The sequence below is a fragment of the Falco cherrug genome, chromosome 7, assembly GCF_023634085.1.
Source record: "Falco cherrug isolate bFalChe1 chromosome 7, bFalChe1.pri, whole genome shotgun sequence".
In the NCBI taxonomy this organism is placed as follows: Eukaryota; Metazoa; Chordata; class Aves; order Falconiformes; family Falconidae; genus Falco; species Falco cherrug.
In genome coordinates this window covers 63,398,287-63,414,200 of record NC_073703.1, presented here as the reverse complement: position 1 = coordinate 63,414,200, position 15,914 = coordinate 63,398,287, and the positions used below count along the sequence as shown (strand labels likewise).

At 36.6% G+C, this 15,914-nt stretch overlaps 1 protein-coding gene across 3 annotated transcripts in view; it reads left to right on the top strand.

Moving 5' to 3' along the window:
• The window catches only part of SEC23A (SEC23 homolog A, COPII coat complex component), a 30,892-nt gene extending 15,183 nt beyond the window's left edge, over positions 1-15,709 (top strand). For all 3 annotated transcript variants that reach the window (XM_014284146.3, XM_005444187.4, XM_055716361.1), the window contains 10 exons: positions 879-959; positions 2,738-2,827; positions 3,787-3,893; positions 4,906-5,059; positions 5,786-5,863; positions 6,912-7,073; positions 8,217-8,303; positions 9,736-9,891; positions 10,499-10,564; positions 13,971-15,709. In XM_014284146.3, coding sequence (XP_014139621.1) covers positions 879-959; positions 2,738-2,827; positions 3,787-3,893; positions 4,906-5,059; positions 5,786-5,863; positions 6,912-7,073; positions 8,217-8,303; positions 9,736-9,891; positions 10,499-10,564; positions 13,971-14,060 — 1,071 coding nt within the window. In that variant the 3' untranslated portion in view covers positions 14,061-15,709. The remainder of the gene's footprint in view (positions 1-878; positions 960-2,737; positions 2,828-3,786; positions 3,894-4,905; positions 5,060-5,785; positions 5,864-6,911; positions 7,074-8,216; positions 8,304-9,735; positions 9,892-10,498; positions 10,565-13,970) is intronic.
• Positions 15,710-15,914: the final 205 nt, after the last annotated feature.

The window sequence follows — 15,914 nt, the reverse complement described above, 5'->3', positions numbered from 1 at the left end:
GGAGACTAAAATAAATGTTTGTTAGAAATTCACAATGCTGCGTGCATAGATTTTTGGTACCAAGTAGTGAGTGTTTCTTGTTTTACGTCCAGGTTCTCTACGTAGCCCAGGACAGTTTTCATTTTTCTAAACTGCAGTACTTTAACAATGTTCATTTTCACCTCCGCTATTGTGAGATGCTTAGAGCTGAATGTGCTGTTAGGTTCAGGTACCGTCTTCCATGATGTTTCTTGCAGAATATTACAACCCTGCCTTGCAGAAGAATATGGGGCTGTTTTCTTGTTTGGTAAAATTCTGATTAAGTTTTTGCTGCTAGGACAAATAATAGAACCCTCTTTTTCTTCTGTGTGCTATGAATTTTGTTGGAAGATCTGGAAAATGCAGAAAGGGAGTCCTTGTTCTATAGGGATGTACAAATCAGTTCAAACAGTAAAATGGCATTGGAAGAATGTAAATAACTGGGTTTTGCTTTTAGCTAAATATGTTTAGGAGGTAAATTCATTGTGGGGTATATACAGGCTTATGTTACCAGTCTTCAGTTTTAATCTCATCTTGTGAATATTTTAAATACTTCGCTGGAAAACAGACGTTATCCAACATACTTTCTAGGCTCTCAGCTTTGTAAATAATAGCAGTTTTTCTCTGTTTTGTGCTGTTGTTTCAGATGTACTAATTGGTGCAGCAAACGTGTAATTACATGTAGAAAGTGAGCACATGAAAAGTTCCTCTAATGTATCAAGCATTTTTATATGTATAACCTTTCCTAAAGGTATCAAGAGTCTGATATGCATTGAAATTTTCATTAACTAATGATAAAATAAGACTGATGTCTTTCTAGTGTGGCATATTAATGTATGTTTTTTCTTTTAAATATGAAGACTTCAAGAGAAGTAAAGATTTCTGGAGCAATTGGACCCTGTGTGTCTCTCAACTCTAAAGGACCTTGTGTATCAGAAAATGTAAGTTAACTGCTGAAAACGAAGGTAATATCCTACCATGGAGAAACAGAATTTAGGATCTCTGGATATGAAGAGAGGCTGAAATGTTTCTGTAAATGGAACAAGTAGTGTTTACTTTTTACCAATTTTAAATACATGCAAGGGCTGTTGTTTTTGGAGAAGCTCCTGTTCACTGCTAGATCAGATTCAAGTTGTATTAGACCTTGCAGATCCCTTGTTACTTGTTTAGGTTTGTCCACCGTGTTGTTGCTTTAAAGTTATTACAGAGAAGTTACATGCTGGCATTGCAGAAACCAGTAGCAGAAACATAGTAGAAAGTGAGTTAGCATGCTTTATTGTTAAAAACAGAGCTATGTCCTCTTATACAAAGAGAACCATAAAAATACTTTGTTCAGAAAGACTGAGAGAACAGGAAGACAGAAGACCACGGAAACATGGCCTTTATCTTGACCCTGTCTTCCCATTTCTGTATCTGTTTCACAAAATGCACATTTAATTAATTGATTAGAATATTCAGCTCTTACCGGCTTGTGAAGTAACTCCTTTAAATTCATACCGGACTTAAATCATCACTTATTTTCTTATCAAATTATACTATTACAGCTTAATTTTGCATTTGATTACTAATCAAAAACAATTTCTGTAACCGAAATGTCTTACATTTACATGTCATTTACATTTACGTTTCCTAACGATCTGCATAATAGAGCATGTACCAGTATGAAAATGCTTACAAACAGCCTGCTTTAATCAAGCATTTTTCACACCTAAATTTTCCTTGTATTTATGATTGCATCTTTGTGAACTAAAAATCTCAATATAATCAGCTTTTTTTTTTTTTTTTTTTTTTTTTGTGGTCTGGTACAGATTTTCTTATTTCATCACCAGAAAGAGTTCATATATTAGAATGAAAGTTAAAAACTCCAAACCCCAATTAAATGTACATCTCCTTATTTAGGCTACATATCTAAATCACAGGATGTACTAGAAAATTTAATAGTGAATTATTGTCTGTTGCCTTGCAATTATGTCGTGATTAATTTCTATTCCAAAAACCTTTTTGTTGAAGTTACCTGAATTAAAATTTTTGAGGTAAAATGTATGAATAAAATGTAGATGTGCACAGCTCGTTCGAAGTGGTAAATGGACAATTACTCTGGCCATAAGGCTTTTAACAGAGAATACAAGCATAGCAACAATAATGCCAGTTTAATTTTCCTTGAATGTTTTGTTTGGTTTCACTGGGTCCATTACAGATGACTGATTATTTTAATTGGTTTTGCTAGGTATTTGTTTTTTGGATGACAGAAAGGAATTGTCACTTGAAATACATTGCTATTTGCAGACAGTTACCTTGTTAGTTAATAGAGACCATGTAACTATGTACAATATACTGTGTAAGCTAGCTACTTGAAATTTTACTGATGTGACTTAGAAGAAGAGTTGTTCCGCTTTCCATGTGCTTCTTACTCTTGAGACTGTTTAACCAGTCTAGTACTTTTTCCTGTTTCTGATGTTTCCCGTTTTTCTAACGCCACCTCCTTGTCTTTCTAATATTTTAGTCTTTTGCAACTGTCTCCTTTTTTAATTATTCCTGCATTCAACGCTACGGTTGTTTTGTTTGTGTGTTCTGTTTGTCTGAGAAGCTGACAGAGTGAGCAGGGAGAAAAATTGTGACATCGTAGTCATAAACACTTACCTGTAATGGCCAGATGTTGTACTTCACAAACAAGGTAATACTTCTGGTTTGTAAAACTATTATAAAATCTTCCCTACAGGAGATTGGAACAGGAGGTACTTGTCAGTGGAAGATTTGTGGGCTTAATCCTACTACAACACTTGCACTGTACTTTGAGGTAGTCAACCAGGTAATAATTTGTCTTCATGTCTACTAAACACAGTAATTTTATTTCATGTGACTGCTGAAGCCTGTGTTTTTGTGTGGTTCCCTCAAGTGCAGTAGCAGGGATACAAACAATATTGCCATTTTGTATTGTCAAAGTTTCGAGGTGGACACTAACAGCTTAATGATGAGCTGATCTTCTTAGATATGATGAGAACCAAAGAGCTCTACAAATTTTGGATAGAGTCTTAATCTAAGTTCTGTTTTCTTTTTCAGAGTGTTAATAATTAAAATATATTTCAATTGCAATATATAAAAATTATTTTGTATATTTAAAAGTGCTTTCCAGTATTTTTCTGATGTTTTAGTTACAAAGTAATTACTCCATAATGTTAAATTTTCATTTGTGCTTTAATTGCTCAGTATTAGCAAGTAAAGACTGGCTTCATTGAAATGCCAGTCATGCTGAGGGGGTAGTAGGAAAGAGGATAAAAACATGACAAGCAAATGTGGTACGTCCTTCTAGTACTTTCCCTTCTGCCAAATATATGAAGCTCAGGAACTGTGAGCTGACTATAGTTTCTGTGTGTTTAGTATGCTGTGTTGCATTCTTCATAGGCCATGCAAAGGTTTGAAAACTTGAATTTACCTTAGCTGTTTTTCATTTTCCTTTTTGTTTAGTTATTTTGGTCTCATTTTCTTAATAGCTATAAAACTGGTCTAGTCATAGTATATAATAGTTGATTTCAGCTGTCCTTCCCTTTTGGAATTACTTACCTTGCTAGCAGCATATAAACCTGTATTTCTGCTGACCAGAGTTTTGAAATTTCAGTTTATACCTGGATCCAATCTTTAAGTTTCAGTGGCACTTTCTGGGATTCATTAATTTTACCATTTTCTAGTAATCTGTTTATACCTTTTTGAATTATACTGTAAACTGTTGAAATCCCCCTCCATTTAATTTTTTTTTCCTCCTTTACGTAGCACAATGCTCCCATTCCTCAAGGAGGACGTGGTGCAATCCAGTTTGTGACTCAGTACCAGCATTCCAGTGGACAGAGACGTATCAGAGTGACCACAGTTGCCAGAAAGTATGTTTTACTTGTGATGAATCATTTTGGGAGGAGCAGGATGTATGTTTGCCTTTCAATCTTTGATATCGTAACCAGTCTATTGTTCTGAGATATGCAGTGCCACAGGTGGTGAAGGCATGATCATACCTTTGAGACAGTTGCTTCTCTTGTTCTGTGGGCTGTTTCTTCTCTGAGAGGTTGCAGTGGCTGTATAATGATGTTATGGGAGTGCTCTGATGTAACCCAGGTGATTTTAGATGAAGAGGAAGCTTTGAGTGAAATTCCATGGCCTGAACTGAGGAGGTGATCAGACTTAGGGAATGGCAAAGATCACTTCATAACTTAACGTGAGAGTGCTAGCTGCAGTTCAGGAGGTTGGAAATACCTGATCTTCTGTGTACAACCTGTACCTCAGCTTCCTTGATTCAATTTATTTCACAGTTTTAGAAAGTGATGTTTAACATTACGCAGGCATTTTTCAATGTCCAATGACATTTCCTTTAAGCTGAAAGAGATTGATTGGTTAATTTAATGGAAAATTCAGTTTATCAAAAAAGCATTTTCCTTACTGTTGATATGAATTTCTCGTTAACTTGTATTAGTTATGTTAGTAAAATATTCTTGGTTGGCTGATAAAAGGACAGATCAATAGTTCACCTTGTAAATTGAAAAGAACAAGGAAGATGCACAAGAAAACTGCTGGTGTGGGAATGTGTGATTTAGCTTCATGGACAGTGTTTTCTGTAACCTACCTTTCATAGTTCATATTTTTAAAATATTTTAACTTTCTTAAGTGGCATTGTATTTTATTTCACTGGTTGCACGGCATCTGTACATATAAGGGACATTTCTAATTAAAGAATGGTTAACTGAGAGGCTGCTCATTTACACTTGGTAGATTTTTGAAGCTCCAGCATGACTTTGTTAAACTGCTAACACTGCTTTCTTTGCCTTGATTTTGAAGGGATATTTTGAGGTTGGACATCTTTCCTTTCACTGTGATGCAAATACTTGTATTTTTCTTTTGCAGCTGGGCAGATGCACAGACGCAGATTCAAAACATTGCTGCATCTTTTGACCAGGAAGCTGCTGCGATTCTCATGGCTAGATTGGCAGTGTATAGGGCAGAGACAGAAGAGGGGCCTGATGTGCTTAGGTGGCTGGACAGACAACTTATACGACTGGTAAAAAGGACTATATTACAAGATTTAGATTGGTTTCTTGTCTCCATGCCTATAATTCTGAAATGACTAGTGTTCAGTTATTGTTTCTTTAAAAAAAAAAAAGGCAAAAAAACCCAAATAAAAAATTGAACTGAATGCTTCATTTCCACAAGTAGGTATGCAGAATTTAACTAAGGTTTTCTATTTTAAATGGAAAAAAGAGCAGGTATGTTTTTAGTTCATTTATTAATATTTCCTCAGCAGCTGGTAGTTGCCAACAACTGAGAGTAATTCTAGCACAAGATTAGCAGAAATTAAAGCTTTCTCTGCTTTCTGCTACCTTTAATGATTTTGTAGAGGAAAGACTTTTAGCATAAAAAAAGTCAACTGTTTGGAATTTCTTTATTTTCAAAAGTTCAATTTTCTGTTGTTTTTTTTTTAATTATTTCTTACAAGTAGTTATTAGTAATTCAATTTTAAACATGTTCTCCAGGGCTGTTTAATCATCTAACTCTGCTGACCGATTTTGGAGAATAAAACCCCAAAAGCCATTAAAGCCTCATATGCAAGGAAATCACTGCTTGTTAAGGAAAGAACTTACATCACTGGTTTTGCTAGGTTTCTGTTTGCTTAGAAAGCTGTAAGCACCTCAAGTCATGTGTCTATTACAACCAAACAAACTTAGAGTAATGGCATGAGCAAGCAAGTATGTTTCTTAATTTGGATAATTTTTTTCTTTTATTCTAGTGTCAGAAATTTGGAGAGTATCACAAGGATGATCCAAGCTCTTTCAGATTTTCAGAAACCTTTTCACTTTACCCACAGGTGAGTGGAAGGGAAGATGTGTCTATAAGGGGTAAAAAGACAATGCTTAGTGAAGGAAGAGGCACTGTAGCACACAGTAAAATAAGGCATTACACTGGATACTAGAATGAAAAGCCCCCCTGCCCCCAGGCCTACTGTCTGGCATGCAACATGAGGTGAATCACCTCTGTTGTCTGTGCTGCTGTGCCCCCTTTTGCCCTCTGTCCTTACAGCTAAACTTCCTTTGTGTGTATTTTTCATTTCTTCTGTAGCGGAATCCTCATGTTACTTTAATTCAGATAATGACACTTTTTTTTTTCTGTTAAGGGGAAGTTTTAAGGAAGAAATTAAAAAAAAACATGAGAAGAGATACGGTTTTGCTTTGTTTCTACTTTCCTGTATGATTTATAATATTGACCTGAAAAGAAACATTCCTCTGGTGAACTTGAGCTTGACTATATTAAACTTCGAATAGTTTCTTGGCTAATAATAATTTCTGATAAATTCCTCCATTCTGATCGCTCCAGATGTGTTGCTTTTGGACTCTTCATAGTCTTCCGTGATATTTCCGTTTGAGTTACCTACGGATCTGTCTCAGGGTGTTAAGTGTTGTGGAGAGATTGATTCAGCAATGAAAGGATTTGCTTTTTCCATTTTACTAACAAAATTCAACTTTGCTGTGGTTAATGTTCTTTTGTCTGTTCGCACGCTATAATTTACCTTGTGTGTTCAAGCACAGCAGCCTCCCTCATAGGAATAGTAGAACTTGCAGTAAAGGGGTGGCTTGGCAATATTCAGTCATACTATTTATTGGTTAGTACAGGAGAAGAAATACTAAACTTTTCTCTTAGTTCAAAGCTGCTTTGTAGGTTTATCCATTCTGATCTGTGTTACACTCATGAGAGTGTATAAAAACTGTCAAAGGTGCATATACAAGTTAGAAATGTTAAAGGATTTGGAATTCAGTTTTGTTGTGGCATTGGTCTTGTGTAGTTTGTGGAAAACATTCCTTGTACAGCTCTCCTTTTTATCTGTGAAAGTTCAAACAAATGTTTTTTTTGTTTTTCAGTTTATGTTTCACTTGAGAAGATCTCCTTTCTTACAAGTTTTTAACAACAGTCCAGATGAGAGCTCATACTATCGTCATCATTTTATGCGTCAAGATCTAACCCAGTCACTTATCATGGTTCAGCCGATTCTTTATGCCTACTCTTTCAATGGGCCTCCGGAGGTAACGTTGTATATAACATAATAGTACGTTAAAAGGTGCTGTTTTGAGAGAGATACGATTGATGTCCTCCCTGTTGCATGTTATAAACCAGGTTGTTTTAAAATCTATTGCATGAAAAAGAAAATTCATTTAATACAGAACATACTATGAACAAGGCATATCTCAGAATTCTGATGTAGTGGCCTTGAGAACAAAAACCTTCAAACTGACCTTATTGTGGCACATTCTGTATAAACCTAAAATAAAAAGATGATCTTCCAGGAAGCTTGTGAAACAAGTGTAAGATAGGAGACAACAAAAGGAGTCTGATAGATAAGAGAGAGTGAGGAAATTGTAAGACAGAGAAAATAAGTATAGAGAGTTTAAGGTAATGGAGTGGTTTGTGAAGAGCTATTCACAGGTGTAAGATCATTCTCCCATGTATGAGTAACAGCTAGTCACAGGGGTGATGCAGAGGAGAAGCATGATCAAGTGGGAGCTGACACCTCAGTGTAGAATGAGTAATAGTGTTGGGGTTTTTTTTATTATTCTTGGAATAGTTAGTATTTTTGGTATCCCTAATAAGATTGGTCGAGTTAAATCATATGGTACTGATTCAATTCAATCATATAGTGCTAGTGTAGTGTCACTGCCCTTAAAAAGGTGAATAAAACCTTAAATATTACATTAGATTGTCATAAATCATTAGTATTTACTATATGCAGTATTGGTGGATATATATGCACAGTAATAATAGCTGCAAGGACAAGACAAAAAACCCTAAGCAACCCTCAACCCTCAGATCTTATACTTAAATAACTACTGAGTCTTTATACGTTGAAATACCGTTCAAATTAATGGTATTTCATAGGTGAATATGGAAGTACTTGAAAGACTAGAAAAGTGCATAATAATGAAAGAAGTTTTGGCTCTTGAATACATTTTTTATTACTTTCATAAAGTTATATGTTCAGGATCAGGCTGGATAGCTTTAGGTTGAGTTTGTGTGGATTGCAGATATGTAACATGAAAACGAGCAAATACAGAGCTTTAGTAAGTGACCGAAAAAGTTCCTAAGATTCAGTGAATGATTCAAAAAGCTGATAATGCCATCTGATTGCTCAATTCCACATCAGTTGGTAATTATTTATTTTTAATTCTTAGCCTGTTCTTCTGGACAGCAGCAGCATTTTACCAGATCGCATTCTCCTTATGGACACCTTTTTCCAGATCCTTATTTATCATGGAGAGGTAAGATTTGTAATTTCTTACATAAATATTCTTTTTCTATAGGAGTGCTACATTGTGAAAGTCAAGCCCCAGTTTTAATGCACTCCAGGGCTTGACCTCTCATCTGCATGGTTGATAGCAAACTCCTGATTAGTGTTTGTAGTTTGTAACCTGACATGCCTATACAGATACCTGACACTGCTTGATGTTTTGGTCCTGTTTGTTATGATGGGTTTAAGATGAATTAGCTTCAAAATGCAGATTATTTGTTTTAGATCAGTATTTTTCCAGCTTCTGAGAGTGTTATTCCCTGTACCCCTCCTGCTTTTCACTCATTTATTTTAGACTTTTAAATTAGTTTTTCGGGGCTAGGGAGTAAGAACACCAAGTTTTATAGTCGCCATTCATCTGCACTGTCCAGGAGGAATGAAGCTGCTCCTGGCAGTTAGGTAGATAGACATTCCCAAGTAATACAAATATAAATGCTTGTCTAGTGCTCTGCTTCCCTGGAGGAATTGCATTGCTGCTTTTTACTGCTTTGCAACTGTAAATGGCTCAGCTGACAGTTTGAGGAATACTGTTCTGGATCATGTCCTCATAGCAGCACTTTTAAAAATAGTTACTAAACTTTTAATGCTTCTTAAGTAGAAAAATGTTCTCTATATTTTTGTAAGATACTGTCAGGAAGCAGCAGTATTGGGCTGTTCCCTAGGGGCAGGGGAACAGGGAACTGATGGCAAGGTAGGCAGAGGCCTCACCAGTGAGGTCCTGGCCCCACGGTACCTGAGCAAAGCAAGCAGAGCGGTTTACAGGCAGTAGCCAGGCTCAGCCTCCAATCCAGGTCACCAGACAACTTGGTGGGGATGAGGCAGATCCCAGTTCAAGCCAGGGAGTCAAGTCCCCGGGTGGGCATCCAGGTGAGTGGGATGTGTGGCCAGGCACAGGCAGGGCTGCCAAGCAAGGGAGGTGGGAACCCTCTGCTGAGGCTCCCTCCAGGTCTTCCTTAACTACAGCCTGTATCACTGAGCTGACCTTGAGCAGCCGGCTTCGCTCCTAGCAGGTGGGGGTGCTGTACTACAGGCCCTGAAAGATAAGTATTGGTATAAATCTGTATTTCTTCTGTGTCATAGGCATACATATTAGAGAACTGTAAATAGCATCCTTGACTTCCTGAGCTAAATATGTAGCATACAAAGGATGACAAAAAAAGGAAATACAGATGGACCACAAATTGTTTTGAGTTAAAAAACCCCGAACAACCAACCAAAACCTAGTGGCGTGTTACTTGCACATCTTGACTTTTAAGAGTTAACTTGCATGCTAAAGGGCAGAAAGGGGTGAGTGATAGAAAAGAGGCCAGCAATGGCACATACTCTCCTTTGAAAAGCCCTGTGTATCCTCTAAGAAAGATTGGTGAATCAGTTCTAAACTTCTCTCTTCCCCCTATCTCCAGACCATAGCTCAGTGGCGTAAATCAGGTTACCAAGATATGCCTGAATATGAAAATTTCCACCACTTGCTACAAGCTCCAATAGATGATGCCCAAGAAATTCTCCATTCCAGATTTCCAATGCCCAGATACATTGATACAGAGCATGGAGGAAGCCAGGTATGGTAAAGTATATATTACATTATCTGGGAAGCGATGTGTTAGTAACGTCGTGAGACTTTTTTGGTAGCAAAGATGCCTTTCTGTGCTAAAATATATGTAAATTGCAAGGGAACATTTTGACTTTCAAAGCTTTTACAGAGCCAGGTATTCAATAGTAACTTTTTGGCTAATATATAAATCCTGTTATTTACTACTATTTTCACCATACTGACTTGGACTCTTCTTGTGTGAAGTCCGTAGGACAAAAAGGAGAATACTTTTCAGGGTCTCTGGACAACACTGGAGTTACTCTTTGTGTTGATTTTTTGAAACTTATTAATTAATATCTTAGTCATATGCACATTTGCTTTGCTAGTGCTTAGGAAAATACAAAAGCTTACTTTTTGATGCATTGACAAGTTGTTAGCTGTTCTGCATTATAGCTATAGAATCCAGGGAGTGGCTTTATTTATAGAGGTGCTACTTGCTCTTCTGAATAGGTATCTGTGCATCGTTGTATCTCCAAATAATAGGTGACCTATTTCATACACATGTAATGTATTCTGAATATAAGAAACTTCTATTTGAGAAGACTAATTTGTTGCCTGTGTTTTGCTTTTTAAAGGCTCGCTTCCTGCTTTCAAAAGTAAATCCCTCTCAGACTCATAACAATATGTATGCATGGGGACAGGTAAGTATGAATCTGCTGATGAAGCTTGTACACTATCTTTTTTTCCCTGTTTCAGAAATCAAGTGACACATCATGTACATGTAAACAATAATGCCAGGTTTTGAAACTGAAAAAGAAATGTAGTTTTGGCCTGATGCCACCAAAATTGCAAAAAGTTAAGAAAAACGGTTTCATTTCTTCAGAGAAAAATGATCTGGTTTGCTGTTGTAAGCTTCTGTTAGGTTGCTTTCATAGAAAAAGAAAGGTTGCCACCTTTCTTAGAGGGACACCTTCAGATTCCTTGGAATAAGAGTGCTTACCACACATAATGACTAAGGGGCCTTTTTGCAGTAGGGGAAACACATTTTGGAGTTAAGTTATAAGCAAGAACTGAAATGTGCACCAGTATCAGTGTACTGACGTTTCCCAGAATTTTTGTGGCCTGGGTGACCAGGAATCTGCTTTTAAAATACTGTCTTTAGAAAGGAAGTTACATAAGTGTTCAAAAGTTAAACTTTCTGGAGCAGCTTGTGTTATTGAACATTGCATCCCAGTTCCATGTTCTCTTTCCACATTCAGCTTTTGTAGTGGGAAGAGCAACACTGCTGTGGGTGAATACTAGTGCAGTGCCATTTCCTGATGAAAACGTAATGGCATCAGACAGTCGAAGCTACATATTTAACTGTACTTAAAGTATTTTGCTAAAGGGCATGCAGTGCTCAGGTCATGAGTGAGAGAGCTCTGTAGCATTTTTATGGCAGTGATTTTTGTCAGGTAAGTTTTATCAGGGTACGTTTTCATAGGGACATCCTGGTTCTAATGAAGCTTCTGGCAATGAAGACCACTGAGATCCAGAGCGAAAACACTTGAAAACTTTGTACTGTGTCAGGGACAGCACTATTTGTACCCAGCTGTCTTGCTTTCAAAGTTGATAACCTAGCCAGCAATCTTTAGTGTCTCTCTTAATCGTGTTTCCTCCACAGCATACACACACATCCTGTAGTTTGAAAGCTCTTGTTTTTTTATCTAAACGTTACATGGAAATTTTTGAAGTTTTGACATTTCCAACAGTACAGGACAATTGTTTCCTGCTCATTTAACTAGTAGGCAAGTGAAACAGTATTCCAAATGTAAATACAAATAAAGAACAATTCTTGAACTGATCTCTAAGAAAATTGTTCATGCTGGACAAGTGAAACTGATAGATACTAGAAAAGACAGCTTCCCCTTTTAATGTTGAAAATAATTCAGTTCTAGGGTAACATAAGAAATGCTGTGTTAATATCTCCCCAGTGGTGTTGCAGCATGTGTTCACCATAATACCCTCCTTAGGTTGCAGGGGTTTTTGTCAGCAAAGTTGAACCAAGTACAAATTATTAAATGAGAAATGTAACTGTTGGGAGAAAACTTTAAACTGAATTGATTTTGCTTTTGTTTTTCTCATGAACTTCCTGAGTTTCATGACTTACATGAAATTTTATTTTGAGCATAACTGAAAGTCTACAGAAAAATTTGTTAGCCCACGTTGAACTGAAGAGGGCACCCGCACACCACTGAAACGATGTTTCAGGTGATGAATGTAGTTGTTTTTCTTAATATTGTAAGTAAAGATTTTTTTTAAATTTTAGTAGGTAGGTGCCTTATTTAGTACAGAAAACATTTTCAGAAAATAATGGTAGAGCTGTATGACAAGTTTATTATTTTGGTTAGTCTTTGAAGATGCAGTTGAAATTTTCACATTATATTGGATATGGCATTTATTTGAGAATGCTTTTATTTCTGGCCATTTAATTTTGTTAAATCTTTGTTTGTATTGGTAACTATGGGGAATTTGCAATGAAAGATGAGGCAAATGGCCAGCTAGCTTTCACCAGATCACTGTTAATTAAAGTTCTCATTGTATGCCTTAGATCAAAATTTTGAATGAGCAGTCTTCAGAGCAAAGCTACTGCTGTTGGTGGTAGCAGTGGTGACAGCAGCTGCCTGTGTGCACACTGAGCGAGGTGTTCATCTTCAGGAACAGAGTCTGTCCATTGGATTTAATTACCCTGGATTACCACTAACAGTCTTTGTGAGGGATCTCTTAGGGGTCTATCAACTCTTCTGGTGGTTCATTTACTAGAGGATGAGGGACTGTTCGTCCATGTGTAAGACACAAGGTGGCAAATCATTTTCTGCCCCAGAATTAAACTACTTGGAATTCCCTTGTGGCTTTTTAAATAAGGGAGCTCATGCTTAGCATTTGGCTGACTTGGAAGCAGAACACCCTTTATTCTCATCTTACCACCATCAGCTGATAGATAATTTAGTGGGCCCTCCCTGAGAGTGGCTGTGTATTGTGTCAAGTGTATTGTAGTGATCTAAGGACTCCTGCTGATCCTGGATTTGTCCCTTGATGATTAACTGAGTTGGCCAGTTCTCGGAAAGGGGCACCAGTTCTAAGGAGTCTCGTTCAGGCTTACAAAATTGTCCAAAACACAGACATGCGAGAGTTCAGACAGCTCTGATTTCATTTGGAAATAGGGTGCTTAGTACCTCTGAAAAGGTTGAATTGCTGAGATTTATAGGAATTTTTCCTACATCTGTAAATGGAAGTAGTAGCAGATTGGTTTCAAAGGACTTGAGAGTTGCTATGTAACCTTTGCAGAGTTGCCACCTGCTGTTTTATTTAGGCTGTAAGTTTGTTTAAAAATAGGAATTAAAAGATGACCATTTTGAACTTTGTGAATTTCTGAAAATTACTTCTGAGGTTAAAGAGTAAATTCCAAAATCCACCCAGAAGGGTTTTTTTAAATCTGTTGTAATCTGATTTTGCAGTGGCATGACTTTGAGATGTTGTTTTTGGTATTTCTCTGAGGTGACACAGAGCTGTAGGAGAGAATCAGCCCAGCTTTCCTTGAGAAAGATAGCTGACCTTGACTCGGTGTCAGATCAGACCCTTAGTGGATTTGTTTTCTCATTTTGCCATTTTGCTAAGTTGGAGTTTGACTGACAGATACCGATGGGTTAGTTGTGTCACTTGCATGTTTCTGTTTCTTTCACCTTTTATCTACTTCATTTAGGTAGCAATGATACAGGAACTGTAGAGTGGAAGTCTTAGTTTTAAAAAATTCTAAGTTAGTATTTGTCAGCTGTCAAAACCTGAGGTTTGTGTGGTTGATATAAATATCCTGCTATGCTGCAGCTTGTTGCTGTCTGCATTAATATGGAAGAGAGTGTAGTTGTGGTTTGTGCCTGTATTTATGTAAACATATGAAAATCTATGTAAATGTACAGTCTGCTGTTTTTTTTTTGTCAGAGGATTTCAGCAATGATATCCTTCTAAGGTCTTTCTAAATTTACAAAGCATTTATTTAATGGAACATACTGTGCCTTAAAATGCTTTTTCTTCAGAATGAGTATAATCAGTTCCTGTTTTATTTTCTAGGAGTCTGGAGCACCCATTCTTACTGATGATGTCAGCTTGCAAGTATTTATGGATCATCTGAAGAAACTTGCTGTCTCTAGTGCTGCCTGAGATTCTGCAGTGCATTAAAGGCACAGATAAGCTGTAGCCATGTTTCAGCTTTTTCTGCTTTACCCTTTTCCATGTCTCTCTTGACAGAACGCTCTGATATGCACAGGCTGCCTGACTAGATGTAAAGCAGTGTTGTTTTCAAAGAAAAGCTTTTGTTATCAGCAAATGTTTTAATGTGAACTGCGGTTTGTAAAAATGACTAGTAGATTAAATTAAGTTGTAATTAGAGCAAAAAGAACAGTCGTTTTGATTACTGCAATACTAAATGATCTCCAAGTAATTATATAACAACTTTGAGATGTGATTTCAGCTTCCTTTTTTAAACAGTTGAGGTTGATCCTGCTACGCACTGTAAAGGCACGTTGAACAGTAAAAGAAATCTTTGGTGATGTTGGGCTTTTGAGACTGCCACATGACAGCTTTTGCTTACTCAGTTTGAGCATGAAGTGAACAAAGAAGCAAGAAAAAAGCATATAAAAATGGTATTAACTCAGTCTTTTGACTTAGGGTGCTGAACTTTTCTTTCCTGCAGAGATATTATTGTTCATGTGCAAGTATTTCTTCCCACTTACTCTACTTGATTCTTTGGGGGAACAGAGTTTTTCTTTATTTCCACATAAAGAGTTTGAACTGAAAAAGTAAAAAAAATATCTGTTATTGCACAAAATTTAAATCCACATGTTATTTTTGACAAAAGTATCTGTTATCACTGTGACAGATGAATATGCTCAAAAGGTAACACAGCCTGAGCTGCGAAAAATCCTACACTACTAAAACGAACTGACTAAGAGTACAGCCTTGATTTTTTGCCTTGGCGAGTATACTTAAAAAAAGAATATATATATATTTACCTTTTTTATTATTGCCTTATAATGTTATTAAAATAATGCATGACACTGCACATCTGCTTTTTGTTTCTGCATCCTTTTTGTTGTGAATTCAACAGGCTATAGTTCTTGTTGAAACAGTATTGTATGGAATATGATGTAATTAATTTGATATTTAGTTCATACTTGATTTTTTTTGAGGGTGGATAAATTAGTCTGATTTCCCATTTACTCGTTGAAGTTTACACATAAAACAGATGTTTACATAAGTAATAGGACATTTTGACAAGTAAAGATGTGAAATGAGGTAATGGGCAATAAAAATTTGTGCCAAGTCTAAAGGATGAGAGAGAGAGTTTTGACATAGGAAATTCGGTCATATACTGATGTGATAAGCATGAGGGTTGTTTTCTGTAAATTCTCCAAAACTTTACTACAGCTCTCCATTTCTTTGATCTAAATGAGATGAGCTCCTTTTGCCTCAATACAAATAAAATAAATGTTTTTCTCTCACTTCTTGTATTTACTGTGCTGGTTTCTGTTGGTGCTTGAAATGAAATGTGGAAGTAAAGGTAGTAACGATACGATTTGAATCACTTCAGCACTTCTATTCATGTAATAATTGGTATCGAACTTCTTCAACTTTCAGAGATACTAAACTGTTCACACTAGTGGCAGTTTAGGAGATAAAAATTCAGTAGCCCTCTTGACTTTGTTTTGTTTTAGCTAATGAGCAGCTTAAAAAAATTACTTGTAAATGAAGTATGTCCAATTTATTTGTCAGTAACGCACCGTTTGACTAATAAATCAGTTCATCACCAAGTCATGATAATGGATGGATTTTTTTGTGTTTTCCTTCCTACCCTTAACCAGCTTTCACCTTGTTAGAGGTTCTTCTGTCCAATCTCTTGGCAACATTAGCTTCCTTTGTAACTTCAAGTATTCAGCACTGTCAAAGACCTTTGGAAAATCCAGGTATCCTTCCTGCTTATTCACCTTTTTCCAAGGACTCAGTGTGGTTAGTGAG